This window comes from Chaetodon auriga, chromosome 1 (genome assembly GCF_051107435.1).
Source record: "Chaetodon auriga isolate fChaAug3 chromosome 1, fChaAug3.hap1, whole genome shotgun sequence".
Lineage (NCBI taxonomy): Eukaryota > Metazoa > Chordata > Actinopteri > Chaetodontiformes > Chaetodontidae > Chaetodon > Chaetodon auriga.
This window is the reverse complement of record NC_135074.1, coordinates 14933873-14957540: the sequence shown is the minus strand read 5'-3', so window position 1 is coordinate 14957540 and position 23668 is coordinate 14933873. Positions and strand designations below refer to the sequence as shown.

General features: G+C 41.1%; 2 protein-coding genes across 2 annotated transcripts in view; one reads left to right on the top strand and one right to left on the bottom strand.

The window, feature by feature from the left end:
* tspan15 (tetraspanin 15) overlaps positions 1-12350 on the bottom strand; it is a 29614-nt gene extending 17264 nt beyond the window's left edge. Inside the window, exons 1-3 of the mRNA XM_076737424.1 lie at positions 12199-12350; positions 2664-2849; positions 1763-1837 (exon numbers count right to left, since the gene is read on the bottom strand). Of these exons, the coding sequence (XP_076593539.1) occupies positions 1763-1837; positions 2664-2849; positions 12199-12288 (351 nt within the window). The 5' untranslated portion in view covers positions 12289-12350. The remainder of the gene's footprint in view (positions 1-1762; positions 1838-2663; positions 2850-12198) is intronic.
* Positions 12351-16287: 3937 nt separating this feature from the next.
* Positions 16288-23400, top strand: tacr2 (tachykinin receptor 2). The gene is made up of 8 exons (XM_076725902.1): positions 16288-16330; positions 17066-17218; positions 17657-17952; positions 20164-20358; positions 20837-20987; positions 21118-21237; positions 21323-21399; positions 21468-23400. Exons 2-8 carry the CDS (start codon positions 17072-17074, stop codon positions 21799-21801), a joined length of 1320 nt encoding a protein of 439 aa, XP_076582017.1. The 5' UTR covers positions 16288-16330; positions 17066-17071; the 3' UTR covers positions 21802-23400.
* The last annotated feature ends 268 nt before the right edge of the window (positions 23401-23668 follow it).

Below are 23668 nucleotides of genomic sequence, written 5' to 3'. Positions count from 1 at the left end.
TGTTTGCGACGTCTTGCAAGTGACTTCCCTGAAATCACACAAATGCAAAGACAAAACAAGAAAGTGTTGTTGATGAGTTGTTACTCAGCACACTGGACTAATTCCAGAAACAGCAGGCAAATGTGTGATGTGTGAAGCTTAGCAGCAACCATGATGAACGCTTCAGTAGCTCTAGTTTCACATAGTTATGTGTGTTAGAGACTCATGGTGAGAAATAATCACCTGATTTCACGGTGAAAAATCAGGTTCTTAGTATTTGTCATGTGCTTAATGTTTACAGCGACTGATAATAGACATATAATACTGTATATTTTGTCACCAAATATAAGTTGGAGTCCATAACACAAACATTTGCTTTGCATTCAAAGTTAAATCAAGGCGGGTGAGAGCGTCTTCACTGTATTTGCTTTGGAAAAAGTTTTTCATTCATTTTCATAACTTGCACCTGATTCGCTGAACTTCTCTGGGTTGGACTTCCTGTCTTGTGTGTGATATGTTAACAGTTATAAGTGTTTACTTTGACTACCTGTTGTTCACCCAAACTGCATCAACCCTCTTCAGACTGTGGCTTCCTCTTCAACCATTCCTCCCTTACAATATTAGAATTATTATATACATAACACAGAAACAATGTCCATGTTTGAATATCTTTGATGGCCAATTAACTCGCACCATCACCAGCCGTGGTGACTAAGGCTGCACCTGTAGCTATCTCATAACGAAAGGCTTCAAATCATCTGCCATGAAAGGCTCTTAATAAGGAGAAGCAGCAGGAATTGTTTGCTTTACATGAACAGAGGCGTTACAGCAGTGGAGTTCATTGACGTTCCACCAGAACAGCAAACAAGGATGTGCAAGTCAAGCTACCTAATCAGGATTCGCTGGCAGGCGGTCTAGACTGCTGGTCTGGTTAGTGCACTTGATGTTTACAATTATTTCAATTATTAATAGCGTATTGCCAATATTTTGGAGACCCCCCAAACTTTTTCAAATCATGTTTTCAGGGGAGCTCATGTCTCATTAAGGGGAGCCAAGCTCCCCCTGGCTCCCCTGTAGTTTGCACCCTGCAGCCAAGCACACTGTGTTGTTATGCACAGGTACATTTCTGGATTTTATTGCAGGGAGGGAAATGAGAGTAAGTAAGCAAGACAATAGGAGAATGTGAGGAAGGATGTGAGGGAAGGATTAAGAGAGAGATATTAGAAAGATGGGTCAGGAGGCACAATGTTCCATCAGCTTACTGATATCATAATAATAATCCTATCTTCTCTTTGAACAGATTAATTCTCAATACAATGTGCACTTTTTGACTAGAAATATGAGCAAATTAGGTTTCAATATGGTACCAGAGAAGTCTCCGTTTAATGAAAGATGTTATCAGCTTCTTAACTTGCTTAGTTTAGTTCATTATGTGTCTGAAATATGTCATTTGATGGCCGTCAGTTTTGGAAAATGACAATCATAATGTCATTCCTTTTCTTTTGTTTTCTCTGTCCACTAAATCATGTTGATTTTTGAAATGTGAGCTGATGTAATTAGGTATGGTTCATTGATCCATAACACCTGCATCATTCACAATACCTTGAGTATCAACAAGAGACATGCAGTGTTTGATGTCAGTGTGTGAATATCAGTTCACAGCTTTGGCTGTTATCCTGTTCCCCCACTGCAGTAGGTAACATTTTACTCCAAAATGCAAAAAACTGCCCACCTGCTGAGGCTAGAGAGCTTCTATCTGTCATCTTATTGATCAACACCTCACCTGGTTGTGGAACACCAACGCCAATATTCCTCCCAGCAGCTCCAGGATCAGACACACAGTCAGCGTGTACATGAACTGTGACCCAACAGACAACAGAGAGGAAGAGTCATCATATACTTCAAATTCCAGGATTTATCTTCACCACTGGCTTAAAGCTACAGCTCTCAACAGGCTAGATGCACATATCTTCACACAGAGGCGCAGGTATATCACAACTAAGTTGTGCTTCGTTTTGAGGTCATAAGAAGTTGCTGCGGTTGTTTAATTTGTAATAGTGTCTGCCTTTATTTCTCCAACCACCTTCTCTGTGCATGCCTCCATTTGTTTCAGCATATGAGGGAAGAATATGCTCACATGACCTCCATTAACTGCTGTCTAACATGAAATGATTTCGACTTTAAATGATGGCATAAACTATACTATGCAAGTACAAACAACAGAGACAAATTCATATCATGGCACACATCTTTACCTGTGTCTGATCTGCCGTTTGGACCAACCACCTTCATTCAAAAACCACAGATCAAACACAAATCTTGTCCTTCGTACTATGGTCTGTGACACGACATGCAGGTGATGCATCTCATGCCCAGTCAAGTGACTTTCTCACTATTTCTATCTTGAATCACTAATATACTGTTTCATCATAACTGAGCTGCTGGAAAACAGGTTTTATAGAGTTTTAAAAGGGATTTGTTGGTACAAATAGAGGTAAATATTAACACACTGATTCCTTACTCATGCTGCTTTGTAAAAATGAAAGTAAACACAGTGAAAGCATGCATTTTTCTTAAAGTGTGTCGTTATAAAAACTATAAATCTAACATTTACAGAGACATCCTCAGCAGCCACTTTGTTGTGTAAAGAAGATAAATTACCTGGCTCTCAGCACACCACTCACCACTTTCAGTAGGGTTAGATTATCCCTCAGTGAAGCCAAGACTCCGATGAATGAAACAATAAACATGACGATCCCCAGGAGGATCAGAATTATAGCTGGGGCCAAAAACACTCCATCCAGTGTCTTGTAGCGTTGTCTCTCCACCTCAGCATAGATGCCAATGGCCAAGATGAAGCCGCCTATCAACTGGAAACACAATGAGAAGCAGTCAGGATGAGTTAGTTCACTAATTCAAGCTCCCCTCAGGATGGAATGCAGCGCCAGCATCAGGTCTTTCAATTTGTCCAGTCCTTTGGTTCATGAAAAAATACATTCTGAGCTAATGACACTCCCATCAGCCTCAGCTGTACTTTGTGTTTTGAGACAAGGGGCAAATGTCACCATGCTGACACTCTAAGATGGTGAACATTGTAAACATTACACCTGCTTAGCATCATTAGCATTGCCATTGTGAGCATGTTAGCATGATGACTTTAGCATTTAGCTCAAAGCACCACTGTGCTGTGCTTGCACAGCCTCTGATGCAGCTTTCACAGGGGACTAGTATCACCTGGGGACCTCCAGTAATTTGTAATAATTTATCTTTATCTGGTGCAAATCTGCCACGTCTATTATTTGTTAAGTAAAAAATCTAGTGCAAATTACCTGCAAACACAGAGATCATGTGATAATATTTTGTCCCATGCAAACTGACATCCCTGTGACTTGGTGTCATATTTTTTAACATCTGTTTTCTGTTGTCAGCCACAGAGAATCCAATTTATGAGCTGCAAATGTGTATTTATGCTTGCAACATGCAGAGAGTTGGTGAAACAACTCAGATGCTCCGCTCCTGAATCATATCTAGGGGATAACCTACATTTTAACAGTAAATTTTAGTAAAATACAGATGTTGCTTATCACATTTGAATGCACCTCATGAAACACAGATGTGAGGGTGTAATTTCTAAATCACGAGGTCTCCTGCTAATAGTCCTGTGCGAATAGGGCTTTAGTTTTGTTTAATCTTCAGTCAACCTAATCTAACCATTAAAAAGTGACTAAAAGTGACTTCCCTAAGCATTGGCCTGGGAGAGATCTCTGGAGAGATTGATGAGAAACCATCCATGCAGCCAGTTTGTGTCTAATTATAATCTGCATTTTCACCCGACTAGAGTGGACTGCAATAACAGATCATTCAGTGTTGTTATTGTAAATGACAGCTTTCTTTAATTCACTTCTCTGAACTACTTTAGTTTTTGGACAAAGTGAATCTACTGGGAACAATCAGCGGGTAGACACACACACGCCCGTGCGAGCGCACACACACACACACACACACACACACACACACACACACACACACACACACACACACACACACACACACACAGCACCTCACTGCATCATTGTCTCTTTCACTCAATTGCTCCGACATAATTTGCTAATCAATTAAAGTCTGTCTTTAGAATTTTTAATACTGTGAGGCAGATAACTGTTTGGAGTGGCCGGCCACACACACACACACACACACACACACACACACACACACACACACACACACACACACACACACACACACACACAAACGCACACGCACACACACTTCTCTCTACCACTGTGTCTTTTTTATTCTTTAGCTTTCGCTCCATGCACTGATTCATTTCTCGATAATGGTTACAAGACACTGGATTTTTTTTAAATGATCTAAAGGCCTAAACTAAAATATGCAGTCAATCAGCTCGATAATGATAGTGGCATGTCTTTTAAAATAACAGTGAACACCAATCAGCTGCCAATCAGATGCCTAATTTGGTTTCATGCTGCAGAAGTAAAAGCAGTCTCAACAGGTGCTGTATAGCTGCTAACGGAGGCTAATTGCAGGCCTTCTTCTCAAACATGTGTACAAATCAACCGCAAGTGATTGAACGTTTAAGGTCTCACTTTAATAATAGCGCAGGTGTATTTTAATAAGCCTTCAAAAGCCTTAATCAGGGCTGAATGGTGAGGCAGTTTGAGCCAGCAACTAAAACCCTGAAGAAAGCCTCTGCTACAGAGCAGCTACACACCATCCCTGATAACTTAGAAACACATCACATCAAGGCTCATTTAGCCTTGGTAGAAATTCAAATTGTTAATTTGATCCATCCTCGAAAGGTCAGTTTAATTAGATTATAATGAACCTTTTCATTTAAGGTCCACAATTTGGCAAATCTACCAATTGTTTCCCCCTGACCTTGTTAACACCGACAGGAGTTTAGACAGACATGAGCTCACTGCAGAGTGAGGGAGGAACAACTGACTGACACAGAAGTTTCCTCCAGTTCTGAACCTTCCTTAACTCATCTGCATGTCTTCAGTGTCACGTCAACATACATTAAAGCTGCATCTACAACATGCATGAAATTAGCATCTGGAAGCAGCTAATTATGCAATCAGTGACTGTCCATGCCTCACAGGGACATTAGGCTAGTGAAGAAAAGCTTAAGGGGTCAGTTCACCCAAATTACAAAGAATACAAACATGTCCACTCACCTCTAATATCATCTAACTGTGCAAATAGTTCTGGTTGGAAATGTATGATATTTCTGATAAAGGAATGAAATGACAATTTGTGGAGCTCAAAACATTGCAAACAATGCTCTGGTTACTAATGACAATCCAAACAGCTCGCAGTGAACTGTTTTCATTAGAACTGCTTTGTACTAAAGAAAAAATGAGAAGTTTGTGTAATCAGATGATAAGTTAGGACATTTCAGTTAAGCACTGAGTGAAGCAAGAAAATAACGGAGATACTGCTCTGTTTCTTGATCTTGAGGGTGTTGCTTTTTGTCTTCTCCCAGTGTTTTCTCTTTCCCTTTTTCCCTAGTGTTATTTGTCTGTTTGTCTGTCTCCCCTGTCTGTCTGAGACTGGGCGGGTCTTCCCTGTGCACTGCTGCTCTGCCGAACTACCTGCACACCTGAGGTGTCTTAGAGCCTGAGTGCTGGCAGTACTCAGGAGAGGCTTTCTGGACATGTGGCTGCCAGTTTGACCTGATCTTGACCATGTGACCATCCTGTCCCTCGTGTGAGTAATCAAACAAGAAAACCTTTGACAGCCCCACAATTTAGAATGGTCCTGGAGTTTTCCAGTGGATCTCTTTGTTGTATTTTTTGGACTTAATGCTTCTGTATTTGCTCGTTGTTTCAGTGTTCTCAGTCCCGCTCCGTGTGTCTCTCAGCCTCAGTTTACCAGCACAGTTTTTCATTATTTCCACTCAGTTTTGAGTGCACCTTTTGTTCTTCCCTTTTATAAATAAATTGATTTTTGTTTTTGTGACATTGTCTCCGTATTGGTCTGCTCATTTGAGTCCTGAAATAAAACTTATTTAAGGAAAAACCTTAACAGAAGGAGGCGTCAATGTACACTAAAAACTGAAGTAGACAATGAATACAAGACCTAACGACAACATGAAATGACCAAGTCTATCCCTACGATGAGCTCCAGGCAAAACTAAAATTAAAAAAGGCCACACAGATTCAATTACAGCTAAACAGCTCATGGGCAAATGTAGGCCTGTAATGTGATCAGGCAGCTGAGGCAATAACTGGCCATATACCAATGAACCATTTATAGTAACTTTCATTTCATTTCAAAGAAGCAACAGACAGGTGGTCAGACAGGAAGTTAACAGCTTTTCCTCTGACCACTGGCACTGCCAAGTGAAACACTGATGTCACAAAGACAACGCTAACATGTTGACGTTGGGCAGGTGTAATATTTACCATGTTCCCCATCTTGGCTTAGTGTGTTGGCATGCTAATATTTTCACTAAACACAGGGAACTGTGCTTCAAGATCTCAGCAATTACACGGGTGACTAGCTCCAATGTTATTATAACCAATAGGATCAATGACTGATGCCAGAAAGGTCAGGTTGTAGTAAGAAATTATTTTCCTTGACCTAGAGCAAGCCAAATTTATAACACAAATCTATTACACCAGTTTGAACACATTTCGAATAGTAAAACAGTAAAATACAGTTTAGTTGTCTTCACACTTGTAGCAGCGTTGGTTATGATTACACACCAGCAGTGAAGTGAAAATAATTCAAAGGTGCAGTCAGCCTTATTAATTCAGCCTCAAATTTTCCCTGAAGCAAAGATAACTTCCAAGAAAACACACACACACACACACACACACACACACACACACACACACACACGCACACACAGGCGCACACAGGCGCACACTCACTCACTCACTCACACACATTAGCTCTGTAGGACGGGTAGATCACAGTGTCTTTCATTTGCAAACACCTCATTCTTTGACACGTTTGTTGTTAATTGCAGTCTGCCTCCCCACGATCAATCTTCAGCCATCCTAAATTGAGACAGCCAATACGTCAAAGAGGAGGAGGATGGTAGGAAGGAGCAAGGAAGGAGAAGAAAGGAGTGTTTATAATGCACCATGATCTCTTTTCCTTACAAGTCCCTGCTTACTGTCTGTTATGGTATCTCGCTGCTGGCTTGTTGCCTGTCCCCTCCACGCTTACTCACATTCAGCAAAGAGGAGAGGAGGGCACTTTGAGCAATAAACAGAGCAACTCTGAATTTCTTTGTAAAGGCGATCATGAGTGATTGTCTTCACAAAGAGTTCACAAATCAAGATTGTTCATGTAAACAAGTCTTAACCAAAATAGTTGAGATAATATAATAACACAGACAGTGCTGTGTTTATCAGGCTGCACTTAGCAGCAGATGACTTAGTGACAATATCAGGGCATTAGGCCAAGGTTAAGCTGTTTTATGTAATGTATTACAACAATGTTCAAACAACTTTTGCCGTGCTATTAGAGTGCTTGACGAACTGCTGTGGGGGCAGACGGTGCTGTGCTGAAACTCAAAGGAAGCTCTGAAGCCCGCCGACAAGCTGTAAACAAGAGACAAAATACACTTACATAAGGACTTACTGGAGGATGGTGACTTCCTTCATAGGACTGTTACTGGTAAACTTGTGTAACTGATAAAATACTAGATAATAATCAAATCTTTTTGTAAAGATAATCAACTAAATATGCATTGGAATGCATGCATGGAATAGGAATCCTCTTTAATTTGATTTAGCCAGAGTACAGCACGAGCACTGATGGTCAAACTGAGACAAATAACGGCACCTCGTTGACTCAAACGCTTCATGTTTGTCTTTGTGACTGGCAACATGTGGAGGGGTGCCATGAACACTGATGATGAGGGCTGACCAATCAGGGCTCCTGTTACTTCCAGTTAGCCATTATTTAATTTTAATTTGGCAAATCAGGTACCTTCACATTACACTGGGGGAGCTGTGAGACAAATATCTTATAAGAAATAAGGAGGAGGCACAATAGTGAAAGATTGAACAAACATTAAAACTGTTCAAAAAGTTGCCATTTTGGAGCCACATTAGCTCATGTAGATCTGTGTGTTGGTTGGTCCACCACACTGAAATATCTCAACTCAAAATGCTAATTTTACTGCTACTGTCAGTGAGCCATCAGCCTCAGCTTGTAGCTAACATGGGAAACTAAGATGATGAACACAACACACACACACACACACAGAGGGACAAGGGGATCCATGTACGTGGGGACTTATTTACAAATAATGCTCTACTGTCCTTCCAGCAGTTACAAGATACATTTGGCATTCCCAAGAAACATTTCTTCAGATATCTGCAAATGAGGCACTTTATGTTTTATCAGGCTACCTCCTTTTCTGCTCAACTCCCCTGTAGATATGCAGAGAAATTCATCTTGGAGCACCGAACTGAAAACATTATCTTTCATCATCTTACTCGTCGGTTCCTCTGACGCATTCGAGGTGCCGAATATTTCTCGTAAATGGGAAAGAGACTTAGGTATCCATGTTTACATGTAACAGCCTGAAGGAGACTCAGGTCATCACAGACTTCATATCACCCCTGCTATTTAGCACAAAATAAATTGCTCCATTTCTCCTCTGAGGACTACGACGTCCTCCACGCATGCAAGTGCCACTCTGACAGGGGGCCATATTTGCATTGCTTCTGGGAGTGTAAATTCATTTCTAGATTTTGATTGTGTATTTCCAAGGTAATGACTGGGACAGATATTCAAAACGAAACTTAAAAAAAGACCCTGGTGTTTTGTGTGCGTATCAGTTTCGACAGTGGAAGCAAAAGAGTGGACGAACACTGAACGTGACATTAAATCTACCAAACATCAGCACGCTAGCATTGTCACTGCCTGTTAGCATGCTGACATTAACGTTTAACACATTACATTCCAACTCTGCTCTGCATATCAAATGCACCGCTTCTAATGTATTACATCAAGACACACATCAGCGTAGAAGCTTATCTCAGAATGACTTTCAAAGACTGTAAAACATGACCTTTGGGATTATCATGCCAGAAAAACTTTCCATGCTTTAGTTTGGGTTTCAGTTGTTGTCAGCTGTAACACCCCTGATCATACAATATGAAGCCACATCCAATTAAGTCATTTTTCCTGTAAGCCTTAAATCATTTTCTACAGTAAGCAGGAAATAACTCAGCTTCTCCAGCATATTGTTCCTCCAACATATGCTAGTTCACTTGAATGTTTGCAGCCTCAGCAGCTGATCTCCAGCACACAGACATCCTGTCCTGTGTTCAATGAATCAGTGAGAACAGGCCATCAAAAAAAAAAAAAAAAAAAAAAAAAGAGGAATACATAAAAATCTGAAAGGGCCTGTAATAATCTTAAAGCTTCTTTATGTCATTTAAAGTGTCAGTTGATATATGAGAAAGTGAAGGTAGAGAAAATGAAAGTGAAATGAAATGAAAGTCCATGTTGTTCAAACAACATGGACTTTCCAGTAAATCACAGACAGAGAACCCAACCAATGCTGCTGCCTTTACAGCTGCCTCTTGTATCAGAATTTGCTGTTTCCCAAACTAATTACAAGAAATGTGGGAAAATATTACCAAAGTCAAAATGCAGCCAACTAAAATAAAACTTAAATTACGCACACACACCTGTTTCATGAAACTTTATGGCAGAAAACTGTTGGTGCTGATTTTAATGAACACAGCAGCCATCTTCATGCCGAGTGTGTGCACATTTGACACTGTCAACATTTCCTGGAGGACGCGACAATATGGCCTAAACCGCTCTTTATTCTTGACTCTATCACACTGGGATAAACAACATTCTTCAGGAGGAGCAAAGGAAATATAACTTGTTCATCTGTTTCACCTCCCCTATCAAGGCAGCATTCATGCTCCATAATAAACCCATTACTGACTCCTCTGCTCCTCTCCGCCCCACTCTCTCTCGCTTCATGAATAAACATTTCAGAAATATCTCACGGAGGAAACAACTGAGTGATTTTCTTTGTACAGCGAGTGTTGTGTCAATCAGCCATCTGTCTGCACAAATATACATTCTGCCATGTTATCTATGAGAGGCAGCAGCTGCGGGGTTTGGCTATGTCACACAGAAACCTTATTCTTTAAAAAACTGGCACGATGTCAGCCCCCATCGCCACCGAGTATCTTGTTTCCGTTACTTTAAAGTTATTTCAAGACATTTGTTGAAACAAATTGTATGACTTTAAGTCGCTGCATTTAAAATAAGTAATCTGATGCAAGTAAATTATAATCATTAAGGCATTTCATCCTTGTTTTTGACATATTAAAGCACTAAACCACTTAAACTGGATGTAGACATTTCACCTCACCTGACCTCCCTACTGCAAACAGCGCAGCAGTGAACATTACATTGACAAAGCATCACCTTTTAAGTTGAAATGGAACTTGTTAGTACACAGCTGCTTATTGACACCTCCAGTACCTGTGGAGAAACATTAGCATTGATTTGGAGGAGTCCAATATTCACTCCCTTTTAGCTCTGTTTTTGGTCTCCACCAACTCCTGAGGGAAATATCTGGCTCTTAAACTGATAGATGCTCCACTCCATCTGCTGCTTGGTGCTGAGCAGGGAGTGTACAGTTGGTTTTAACAGCTTTTTCTCTGAACGCAGCCTGATAGAGGAGACTTAGACACACCTAGACCTTCATCGGAGTAGAGATGTGTGTTCTGATGAAGGTCTGATGGATCAAAAGCTCAAAATAAAGTGAAATGCTGCATAGATCAGGACTCATTGATGCTTCCAGTACCTTGGTGGTCATCTGGCCCTCTCTAAAAACATCCACCTGCTGCAGCTGAAAATAGTGCTATGAGAGCAGTGAAAGCAGCAAAACAGTAAAGCTGCAGCCAGACAATGAAACAACAAGCTGAAACTCACTCTAAAGCTCTGTAGACGTGAAAGAAGCAGCAGGTTTGATGATAATTCTCTATTGATTTATCATTGTCACACTGACATTTGATAAACTGTAATTAGAAAAATCCTTGATTATAGTCAGTCCATTTTGGAGTGAGAGCATGCTTCCAAATTTTGTTAGACACACGAGAGACAATGCAAAAATGGGCCCTGGCTCCTGGACATCTGCTGGACACATGCAGAGGCAGCCAGAAACCACCAGTTAACCACACTGAGCCGGTCAATCAGCATCCCTGCTGTTGCTGATCTTATTGTGTACACTCTGACATAAACTGTATGTATATGGGTTTTAAATATGTTTACTTTATTAAAAAGAAAACAGAGAGGATCCCAGAACACAATGCTGAAACGCAAGAAGGCCAAAAACTCAAATATGGAGAAAAGAAGACGTACCACACTCAAGTCAGATGTAAATTATAATAAAGTGAGCTTTAGGAAATATCTAACAAAACTTACTTTTATGGTACTTTACTTACTGACAAAACAGAAGCACTTCACTCATACATTACTATAATTTCACATGACTTAGACAGACAGACAAACAGAAGAGTAGCCTTTCAACAGAGGTTGTATTCTATCTGCACGATACAATTAGTGGAGCAGCTCTGTCATTTAGAGCAATTTACTGCGGCCATTTCACGTTCTGTCATTCACTGAAAACATGTTGCTGATCTGCTATGTGGTGGCCACACATGACTCATGTTGTGGGGCAGTCTGACCACAGCAGGACATAAAAACAAAAAAACATGCACATACAGCTTTGTGGAATTTCCAAGAAAGAAAGAAAGAAAAACCTCCTAAATGTGCTGTTCCTCTTTTCTTTTTCTCTTCTTATGCGCTCTGTCGGTGTGTTTACCCAGCACCGACCCGCCAGGTAAGAGTAGGGTAAAGGTGCACGGTGGAGGGTGTGGCCACACTGTAGCAGACAGACGGTTATCCAAGCCACCAGCCTGCAGAATAACATTAATTCACAGGTACAACACCTGTCGCTGCACAGCTGGAGATCACTAACCTGAACGCTGCAATTCCAAATCTTTTATCTCCGTCTTTTTCTCGCCATAACAAAACATATTCTTTCTTTTTTCCCCCCCTTACGGAGCTGAACAACATACACAGCCCCAGCTAAAACACAAACACACACACACACCCTGTCTACCCCCTCATGTCGGGACATCGTGAAAACAGAGCGCACGCTCCTTTTTAATAAACAATAATGATGACGTTACTCACCCAAAAGACGATGGAGTAGGCGAAAAGGACGAATTTGAGGACGATGTAGGAGAACCTGTGACAGTATCGAATATCGTCGTTGTTGGACATCGTGTCTGACTGAGGACAGTTGACTTCAGCGGCTCTCTGCGCTGCTGACAGCTCACTTCCGCGTTGTCATCGTCACCACACCTGGGAGCGCACGTAGGCGTGATGGGTGAATGATTTCAATTGATGTTTTGTGTGATTTTTTTTTTAAATTCTACTTTATGTGTTTATGTTTTTTTTCTATTATTTTTGTTGATCGTTTTAAATGATGTATCTGTTTAAATTGAGTTGTTTCTATCACTGTGTTGTTAAGGAAATTAAAAATTAAGGGCGAGAGTGTTTACGCCGTGAAAACACTGAGATTTCTTCATCGGATGATTGATGGGTTGTGTACCAAACTCCCTCTGTTTAGGGGCGTATGGCCACGGTGTACTTCCTGCTTTTTTCCTCTATTTAACAGGTAAGACTCTCACTGAGACTGGGTTATAAAACCCTTTTCAAGAGAGGTTTGGCCAATAAGACAAGCATAAAAACATTGCTAACACTTAACACTACCTAGCCTACCTGTACAATATTAATCTGAGAATTCAGGAATTTGTTAGTCTAAGCAAACCCTACAAAAACCTTTAAAAGTTTGTATTGCATGTTGACAGTAAGTGATGATTTGGAAAATCTATTTGTCTTTACACAAACAAATACCACCTGACCTGTGTGGCCAGTGAATGTCCCCTGTGCGTCAGATGCTGATGCACTGATTTTAGCAATGCTCGTAGAGAACATGGTGAGATGTGTAATAATGGCAGGAACAGGAAAGGCAAACGCAATTTTATCTCTCATTTCTTACAGCACAATGTTTAAAGTTTTCTTCGGACCAATGTAGCAGCTATGTAGCACTTTCTGGACACACAGCAGCTCAAAACATAGAACTCTGCCTCCTGGTGGTGAAGCCCAGCACAGACACCATCGGAATTAGACACCCCCACTGTGTTGTGTCAGGAACCGGATGTCGACTGCTGAATTTACTAATACTATTATATATATAATATATTGATCCTCCCTCCCACACTTCATCAAAACAGAAATACTAACTAACTTCCTGTCTGTACTTTTGAGAAAGTTTTAAATTCAAAGACTGCCCTTAAGACCATCGCGCAAAGAGTGCGAACCATTTATGAATATAGTGGACCACAAAAGCCATTTTAGCACCCTGATACACCAAAACAACAGGCAGCCATCTTTGCGCTGTCTGTGCGTTGCTCTTAGTGTATACAGTGCGTCTGGCACCACTGGCCCTAGTTGACCCTTATCAGCACCCGTTCTGCTGATAAAGAACGTTGAGCGGGAGGGAGGGAGCAGCAGGAGTGGCTGTTCAGTGAAGTGAGCCACTATTTTCACCCAGCAAGTTGTTTTTTTTTTATATTTATTTATTGTCTCTGCTTTTTCTTATCTTCTTCCACAAGTAAAAGTCCTTGGGCTGACAGCAACAGTACAAAGTAACGTAAAGCAAACCTGGACACTTTCAAGTTTTATCACACATATTCTATATTTGTATTCTGAGACCGAGTCACATTCACTTTGGCATGAAAATGATTGATTTTGTTCATCTTTCAGTGAGGTTTTTTGGACTAGACACACAGACCAGTGACTCTTCACTTCATTACTCTTCGTTGCTTGTCAGATTTAATCTTTGAGATGTGTTCAGGTACAACATTTAAGACACGAGGCAGTATGAGTTGATGCTACCATCTGTCTTTGTCTGTGCTAGTTCACGACAGACAGGATGGTTCATCCCTTCCTCATTAGTTTCAGGCCCTGGATAATCACGGCTGTTATTCGTCCCTCCACAGCGCCTCAGGGTCAGAGTCACCCAGGAGACCACACTTATTAAGTACAGTCACATCAGCTTGGTAGAAACTTTTCTTTCCCCAGCCTGTAACCTTCAACATGCCCTTCACCAGGCCCTGCTGGCCAATAAGGATCTGTGAGCATGTGAAAGTACACATATGCAGTGCATACTGTACACACACAACAGAGAAAAGAGAGAAGGATTTCAGCTGGAGTCAGGAGGCGCTACCTCTGTCCGTTCCTTTCTGTGCAAGCACATGCGAAGACAAACACACGCACACACACACACACACACACACACACACACACACACACACACACACACACACAGTGGATTTCCTCTGACAGGGAGGAGGGAACAGTAAGAGCACAAATGTGAGGAATGACAGACAACAAACAAGCAAGAACGAAAGTATCAGACACCACAAGAAACGATATAATGAGTGGCATTGAAGCTATTACACACTGAGAGCTGGTCTATCACAAACCACCTGTTGTCTGCATTGTGGAGCTCTTTGTTTCACTGATTTCAAAGAGGAACACAAAGTTACAGCAATGATCAAACATCACCACTTCTGGAAACGCAAACATTGTAAGAGTACAGAAAATGTGTGTGTTCCTGGTGGCACCTGTGATAAGTGACAGGGTTAAAGAGTGCATATTCGTACTGTAATCTCTTTTAAAACATGCATACACACATGCAGTGCATGTGTTTGAAGAAATACCGGGAGAATACCAAGACACTGACCAAGTGCACTGTGTTTATGCCCTTTTATACCCTGTTCACAGTTTTAAACTAGCAGGACAAAAACACTGACTCATGCAATCTCTGGGGGGGCATTTAAGTGTTTTGTCATGTTTCAGATGTCACAGCTCTAACTTGAAGTAGACAAGAGTTCTTTGACATGTGTGGCCACCAATAACTGCAAACACTGGATTTGGATTTTGCAAGTACTTCATCACTGGTGATCAACTCTATTTTCAGTTCATCCCAAACAAAGTCTCAACCTGAGAAGCACTGCAGTAAATTAAACCATCAGAAACATCACATAATTCTTTTCCACTGAGATTAAATGAGTGTGACGAGCAAAGAGATGACAGGGAATGTTGTACTGATGCTGATCCTCAAGAACATATAAACACAACAGCACAGAGAAACAGAGATCTCGCATTGGCTGGAAATGACAAAGACTCACCACAGAAAATTCACCTCCTAGCAGCAGCACCAAAATTCCACACTGCAGTTAAGTCTGACATTTTCAACCATGTCAAAACCCACAGAAAGGACCCCTCTGGAGGACCATATCCCTCAATCCTGGAGGATTTCAGATAGAACCTACAATATATTGGAGGCATGTAGGCTGAACACAAGCACAACAAGAACAGACCCTATTGGACCCCAGGTACATTGGTGTAAAACGCCAAGAGATTATATGTAATATTCATGGAGGTTTGTGCCAACTCCATTTAAGAAGGATTTTAATGAGCAAGTAGTGATTTCAGGTGCACCTCCATCCACATGCACAATGAAAATCTATGAAAAATTAAAGCTCCAGAGAGCTCACCCTCTGTCCAGCCCTGCAAATGTTGTATTTCACTCCTCCCTGTGCATCTTCTTCACTGTGTCAGACAGAAGTAGAGGATGATGGGTAATGAACTGGTAGAAATGGCTGCAGAAATAACAGGCAGCAGTAGAGACTGGGGATGTATCTCTCCTCTTACTTTCTAACCATTCTACGTGTAGCTTTCACGTCCCCCATCCCAGCAGTCAGCCTTTTTCCTCTCGGCATCTTAATGATTTGGTGTCTACTTCACACACACACATAGTCATCTCTCATCCAACACACGCTTTCAACTAACGCCACTTCTCTCAAATTGTGTTTTATGGACACACACGCAGTCCATTCGCCTCTCTCTCTCTCTCTCTCTCTCTCTCTCTCTCTCTCTCTCTCTCTCTCTCTCTCTCTGTACATGGAGTTGGCACAGCTCCACGCGCACACAGTCGCGTGGCTGTCTGCCTGTGCGTCTCGGTCTCTCTCAGTACCGTAATCAGCTAGTTACACATTCCAGGAGAGAGAAAGAGTGTGTGTATGTGTGTGTGTGTGAGAGAGAGAGAGGAGGACTAGAGATGCCTTGGTGGATTATTGGATGGCTCTAGTTGTCCATTACGCAGCAGGACTCAATTTTTTTTGGACATTATTAGCGATGGATCGGACAAACTGATGTCAAAAGTGACAGCAAGTGCGTAATCAGTGGTAAGGTAAGAGTGATGAAAGTAATAATCTGTCAGAGATTTTGTCTTTTTTCTTCGTAGAAAACACATTTCCCTGGTGACGATAGCACCATTTCATCACTTGTGCTGCGCGCTGTTGCGCTTACTGCAGCCAAAGAAACATGTCTGCTAAGTGTCCGTTATGCATGTTGGCTGATCAGTGTATTTTGTATTATTAACAGTTGTTAGAGTATTTTTTCCTCAATCAAATGTGACTTAGTTAGCTTTATTTAACGCACAAGGGAATGTTTTATCAAAACTGTGGTGCGCCACTAAGATTAGGCTATCAGTACACTGAGGAACTTGCCATCATAGTGATATGATGTAGGATTATTAACTCAGACGCCAAATGCGCTGAAAGTGGAGTTTAACACTTGGTGAGACCGGCTCAAAGCTGAGATGCATTGTTTAAGGGTTCAAAAACTTTAAAATGTAATAGGATTAAATCTCTTCCAGCGAAGAGAGTGCGCTTAGGATTGCAACAGCTTATTTATTCGGTGGGACATTTTCTAAATTAAGTTATATTTCGATTGACTCAAACATCTTTGCCTGTTGCCTTTAAGAGGAAAATGGAAAGATGGAAGATCGTAAGAGGTTAAATGACCTAGTGCAAATAGACAAAACACACATTTAATTATTTCAACACTGAACTAATGGCGGATTATTATGCCACATTACGCATGACGGGTAGCGCGAACACACTTACAAAGTTTCTGTCTGCAGGTGAAGATGGAGAACAACATGGACGCCGAGAGTCTTGTTCAGCACATTGAACGAGACACGGAGGCCACTTCATTCCCGTTATCAGTGACCGTCGACTGGTTGGAGGAAGGAAACGAGACGGCTGAGAATCAGTTCCAGCAGCCCGACTGGCAGGTGGGAGAAGATCAGACGCATCTCTTCAGTAGTTAAATCCAGCAGTGCCGAGAAGCATTCAGAGCAAACTTTGACGGAAGAAAAATGAGACAAAATGAATGACAGAGAGAACTGTCGTTTTCAAGGTGTTTCATAAAACCATCACTACAAACCCCCCAGAATGCTTTTTTCTTCTAAAACTGTATCTTTGAAAATGTTTTATTGTGGCAGAGATGGTCTTCAAAATGTCTCAATATTTACATTTTTATTAAAATGGATATGATGTACAGGAATAAACCAAATCACACGAGGTTCTCAAATCACATTGCAATATTATTTTTCATTTAATATCTTATTTATTTGTGTTCTTTACTATTTTGATTGCCTGCCAGTATATTTATTTATTTATTTTTACATTCCTCCTCCTCTCCTCTCCTCTCCTCTCCTCTCCTCTCTCAGGTGGCTCTTTGGGCTATAGCCTACTCCCTGATCATCCTGGTGTCCATCACTGGTAATGTCACAGTGATCTGGATTATTCTTGCTCACAGACGCATGAGGACTGTAACCAACTACTTCATCGTCAACCTGGCCTTCTCTGATGTTTCAATGGCAACCTTCAACACGCTTTTTAACTTCGTCTATGCGCTTCACAACGACTGGTACTTTGGCCTGGGCTACTGCCGATTTCAGAACTTCTTCCCCATCACAGCCATGTTTTCGTCAATATACTCAATGGCTGCCATTGCAGTGGACAGGTGAGAAAGCTCTCTTATAAACTAAGACCATAAGACTAATTTGAACTATTTAATGTTTCTCAAAGGAGAATTACATTACAGTTAAGCTGACGCTCTCATCCAAATTGCCACTAAAATGAACAGCACCCTAAGAAACTATTTGTAGCAGCAATTAGACACTAATGGGATGACTGATCCTCATCTCCTGCACCATCCCATTTTAGAGCTCCATTTAGGAGCTGCAAACACTCAGAAAGAGATGGAAGACCACTTACTGAACCAGTCAACTCAGCAGTACAGAAACCTTAAGGAAAATGTAGGAAGCCTAACCTTAAGTACCACATTACTACGGCATATGTGCAGCAGATACTGGCTGGCCGAATACAACAGTTCTCATCAGTTAATTCTTCGGTGATCATTTCAGAGCTTCTTTGCCCGTCAGGATTTTGTCGTCTGAGGTTGAACAGCAGCTCCACATAAAATTTCCCTCCACACAGTTACAGGACTCGATCTCATCAGCCGCATCAACTGCTCACCCAATACAGAGGAAAATGCTGCATGAAGGAGATATGGGTCAACAAGGAGCAGAGATACAGATGTCATTAATGCTTACCAGAGCATGAATGGTCAGTCTGTTCTTAGTCTGAAACTGCACTTATCATACTATATATATATATATATATATATATATACACACACACACACACACACACACACACACACGCACACACTCAGGTACAAGATTATATGGTACAATCTATTGCAATAAAATCTGACAGTGCTGCAATAGATATTGAATTAATGAAGCTTATGTTCAGTTTGAGGCTGTGGTTAGAGGTGGTTTTGTATTAAACTTATTGCAATGCTGTCATATTCATCTGCATTTGACAAACAGGTGCAGGTCCAGTAAACTTAGAACTGTTCGCACTCTGCAGTGCATTTGTTCCAGAGGAGAGAGTTTCATTGGAGCATGTCATCATTCTGTCACACCTGTATGTGTATATGACATATAGATGTTTGATGCATGGCTCTCTGTGTGTCTCAGGACTTAATGAGGCATAAATTAAGATCAGAGCAGATGGAAAATCTGCTTATAACTCGGTGATTCCTCTTCATTAGTTTCCAGGTTGTCGAGTCATCCGTTTCTTTATTCAGGCATTTCCTTTGGTATTATCAGTTGCAGCAGCAAGCAGGAAATAGTTAAGATAAAATGTGAAACATGATCTGCATTCATAAACCAGAACAAGGTGTGTGACTCTCTGCCACCTTCACACCAGCAACAGCAACAACCCTAACAGGGGGGTCATGTGACTTGTGCCAACAGGTTAAAGAAGGAACTGGAACTGAGAATGAAGATGAGACCTGAGAGTTAAGGCTGATGTAAAAGCAAGTAATAAAACCTGAGGATATGTAGCTGTAAACAACACAGAATCTTTGGTCTTATTTACGGATTGTTTGATGCACAGATGTTTTTCACTTCCACTGAGCTTCATTTGGGGCCTGAATACAACACAACAGAAAACAATAAATAAGTACTTCGAAATTGCATCTTTATGCAACAATTTTATGCAAGATCACACACTTATTATCCATAAAGATAAAATAAGAACCAGGGGCACAGCCATTCAAACACATTCACGCTGTCAGGCCTCAATAATTCAAATGAATGATTCATAGTCATAGGTGAATGAATTGATTGAAATGTGACAATACTGAGTAGCATTGTTAAGAAAATGAATATAAATACATTGCACAAGGGTCATGATGGATTGCCATGGTCACTGTGATATGTTGTCATCATTTCATCAGTTATTGTTGCATCTTTCTTGGCACAACTTCTCCATGCCAATCACACCTGCCATCAGTGCACAAACTTAGATATTTCTTACTTACATCTACATACATTAAGCTTCTTGGTCTCACAAATCACACATGCAAATACAAGCAGTCGCTTTTATCCATGATTCCTCGTATATATTCACTGTGGTTAATTAATCTGTGTCATTCACTCATTAAAGTTAATTCACATAAATTCCATAAAATCATTATGGCACATACAAATATACACATGATAGAAGGTTGACTGTTAATCATTTGTGGCACAGATGTCCACACAGGGAGGAGCCCTTATGGAGTCACTCTGGGTTCTTTATGTTCCTGTGAGTGAAACATCAGATTTCTGACTGTGGAAAAGACAGACATGAACGAGTAAACCTTGTTATCCTCTGTCAGGTACATGGCCATCATCCACCCTCTGAAGCCCCGCCTGTCGTCCACCTCCACAAAGGTTGTGATCGCCCTGATTTGGATCGTAGCCGTCTCACTGGCTTTCCCTCAGTGCTACTACAGTGTGACGAGATTTTACTACCCCAGAACTGTGTGCTTGGTCGACTGGCCCGACGATTATGGAGGAAAACATCAACTAAGGTGAAAGAACAAGATTAATTAAAAAAATAAAAAGTACCCCACACAGATTGAAAGACAGACAGTGATATTTACAACAGGGCAGGTCAATAATAGAAAACAATAGGTTATACATTTTTTTCAGTGACTGTTTGACACCTTGTGTTTAAGAAATATCTGGGCCAATAACCATTTGCTTATGACTTGCTGAGACCTTTATAAAGGGTAATGATTTTCTCTCCATTTTATTATGTATCCTGTCCTCACTTTTAAATGTCACGGTTGGTGTAAGTAAATTAAGCTGTGTTGACAGGATACATATCCACCCAAGGGACCCTTAGACAAATGTGGGCTCACAACCCAACAATATCTGAAGCTAGTAAACACTTATTTAGTCATCTTTCATGTTAGAAAACCTTTTCTTAATATGCTGTATTTTAAAGTATTGTCCCACAGTCACCGTTTGACTTGCTGGCTCTTTCTCTTTTCCTTCTCTTTGCAGTTACCAGTTTGCAGTGATTGTGCTGATCTACTTGCTCCCTCTGCTGGTGATGCTGGTGACCTACAGTTTAGTTGGCCGATCGCTGTGGGGCGGGCACATCCCTGGGGAGGCGACAGACCACTACCACAGCCAGATAACAGCTAAGAGAAAGGTCTGCGGCTTTTAATGTGTTGCACTCTCACTTTTAGCCTGGGCTAAATTTAGCTTAGCTGAACTGAACTAAGTGATATTGGAGTGTTTTAATGTGGGATTATTTTTCCTCTCCCTGTGTTTTGCTATAGGTGGTGAAGATGATGGTTGTCGTGGTGGTGACCTTTGCCCTGTGCTGGTTGCCCTACCACATCTACTTCATACTGGGATCATTTAACAGAGACATTTATAAACAGCAGTACATTCAACAGGTTAGCAGCAGCCTTTCTGCCTGTTATCAATTCTTTTTAGTCTGATTTATTTATTATTGGGCATCATGTTTCCTCTTTCTTTTAGGTGTATCTGGCCATATTCTGGTTGGCGATGAGTTCGACCATGTACAACCCCATCATTTACTGCTGCCTAAACCAGAGGTAAAAGCCATGTTCACAGCCAGAAGGTTCCTCTGTGCCAAAACTCAAATTCTCTTCTCTTTCTGCAGGTTTCGTGCTGGTTTCCGTCATGCCTTCGCTTGGTGTCCCTTCATCAAAGTGTCAGAGGAGGACAAGATGGAGCTGCAGCACACACACACCTTCAGAGTCACCATGACACGCAGCCACCGCAAGGACAGTGCGTGCGCGCACGCCTCCATCAAAACAAACCACACCTTCGACTCAAACATGACTGCCAGCACGGAGCTGAACGCAGAGAGAGATGCTTGCATACAGCTTAAAAAACAGACATCATCAACATACAGCACACATAACACGCATGTGGTGAAGAGGCTGGATGACTCGAAACCCTCAGCTGCCAAACTTATGCAGCACACCCACTGACTACTGAAAGCAATCGTGACACTCAAAGGGGAGGCAGCAGGGTTTATCTGTCGCAACAACAGAGCTGACAGCAGCCAATAACAGCAGAGGAGAGCCAACCAGAGTTGAGCAAACTATGGTGACATTTATCCACATGGAAAACCCTGAAGAAAAGAGTTGTTCATTGGACTTGGGACCCTTAACCTTTTCTATTCGTATAGGAATATGAACGAATGTGAATATCAAGCTGATGGATGTTGCTTTTAAGGCCACAGTGATCATATGAGCATGTGAAACTATGCCTGTGTACTGGACATCAAAAGAGGATTATTCTTGTATTGTTGTTGTTTGCTGTTCGTGGGAAAGTCTGGAGATAAACCCGTCCATCATTCATTTCCTTAACTTAAACCCTTCCTCCGCCCTCCATCTTCTCCCACACTCCTTCTGTCACTGATACTTTGTCTTCACTTTTTCCTCTTCTTAGCGAAGCTGTGAACTGTGGATATTTTTGTGTAACTGTAGAGTTTTTAATCTGTGATTACTGGTATTCAAGAGCATATAATAGACAGTCCACTGGCATCAGCACCAAGCCTTACTCTTGTTGTTTTTGTGTGTTTCCGTCTTTCTACTGCCCCAGACATTACACTGAAGTCATTTATTGGTAACTCAGTTTAGTAACACAAGTATTTTCAACCTGGCCAGCATTCAGAATTAGCAGGTTGGCTCCTCTAGACAGTCCACCATCTGCAATTATGATGTTGATGATGTTTTAAGTTTGTGTCATCTCAGCAGTTAAGCAGATCACTGAATGTAGTTCTGTCTGAGAGGCTCTGTGGTCTAAATTCAGCAGTTAATACCACTGTCACCACTGTTCGAACTGAGATCACCTCAGCTTCAGTCAAACAGCTCAAGTATCTCATGCAAGAAGATTTGGTAGAATAATAAGTTAAATTCCAACCTGCCGCACATATGAAATGAACAGGAAAAGCGGCCTTGAATTTATCTTATTTCACAGAATTTGCAGGCTCTGTCTCATTATTGGTTAAATGGTTAACGTGTCTGTTAGTGTATAGCACTATTCTTTTCTGTCACATCGTACGTGGTCATACTGAATGTCGCTCATATTTCGTGCTTCCATTGCTTCATGCAGCTGTAACTGTTCTATGGTCAGTGTACAGTAGAGTCCGGACTGAAAAATCATAGTGCTGCCTGAAGACTCTTATTTGAAATGTAACTTTGTCATCTATTGAGAATATTAATGTTAAATATGCTAAGTGGAAATGTAAATGAGACTTGTTGATATTGTAAATACTGCAGCCTGCTGGCTTTGACATTTCAGAATGTAGAGAAAATCTTTCAGTTCCTTGTGACGTTTTGACACACACAGCAAAACATCTGTATTTGTTGTCCAGACAAAAGAGGCAGCTTAGTTGTTTGTGGCCTAAATAAAAGTTGATACCATGTTTAAGAAATGTGACAGTATATGTATGTGTGCAGTGATCCTTCGGTCCTTCAGTTGTAACATCAGGGCTAAAATGTGATGCTTCTACGTGCCTCTAAATGGTTAAATAGTTATTCCTTGTGTGTTTTTATTACAGAGGTGCATTAATTATAAATCTGAATCACATAATAAAACCTTAATTTTGTGTCCATTCCTGTTGTCTTTATAACATCCGTACAAATCACACAGAATCAGAGTTAGTTGTTGCAAAATCATAGATTTTAATGGTTTGAATAATAAAAGGATTTATTGTCACAAAAAACATATACTGATCACTGGGAGATCATCTGTGTAGATGTGGGGAGGAGCGGGCAGGCAGGTGAGGTGAGTCAGCAGGTTTTCAGGTGGTGGACTGGACCTGGGCAGACTTGGTGGGTTGAGACATGA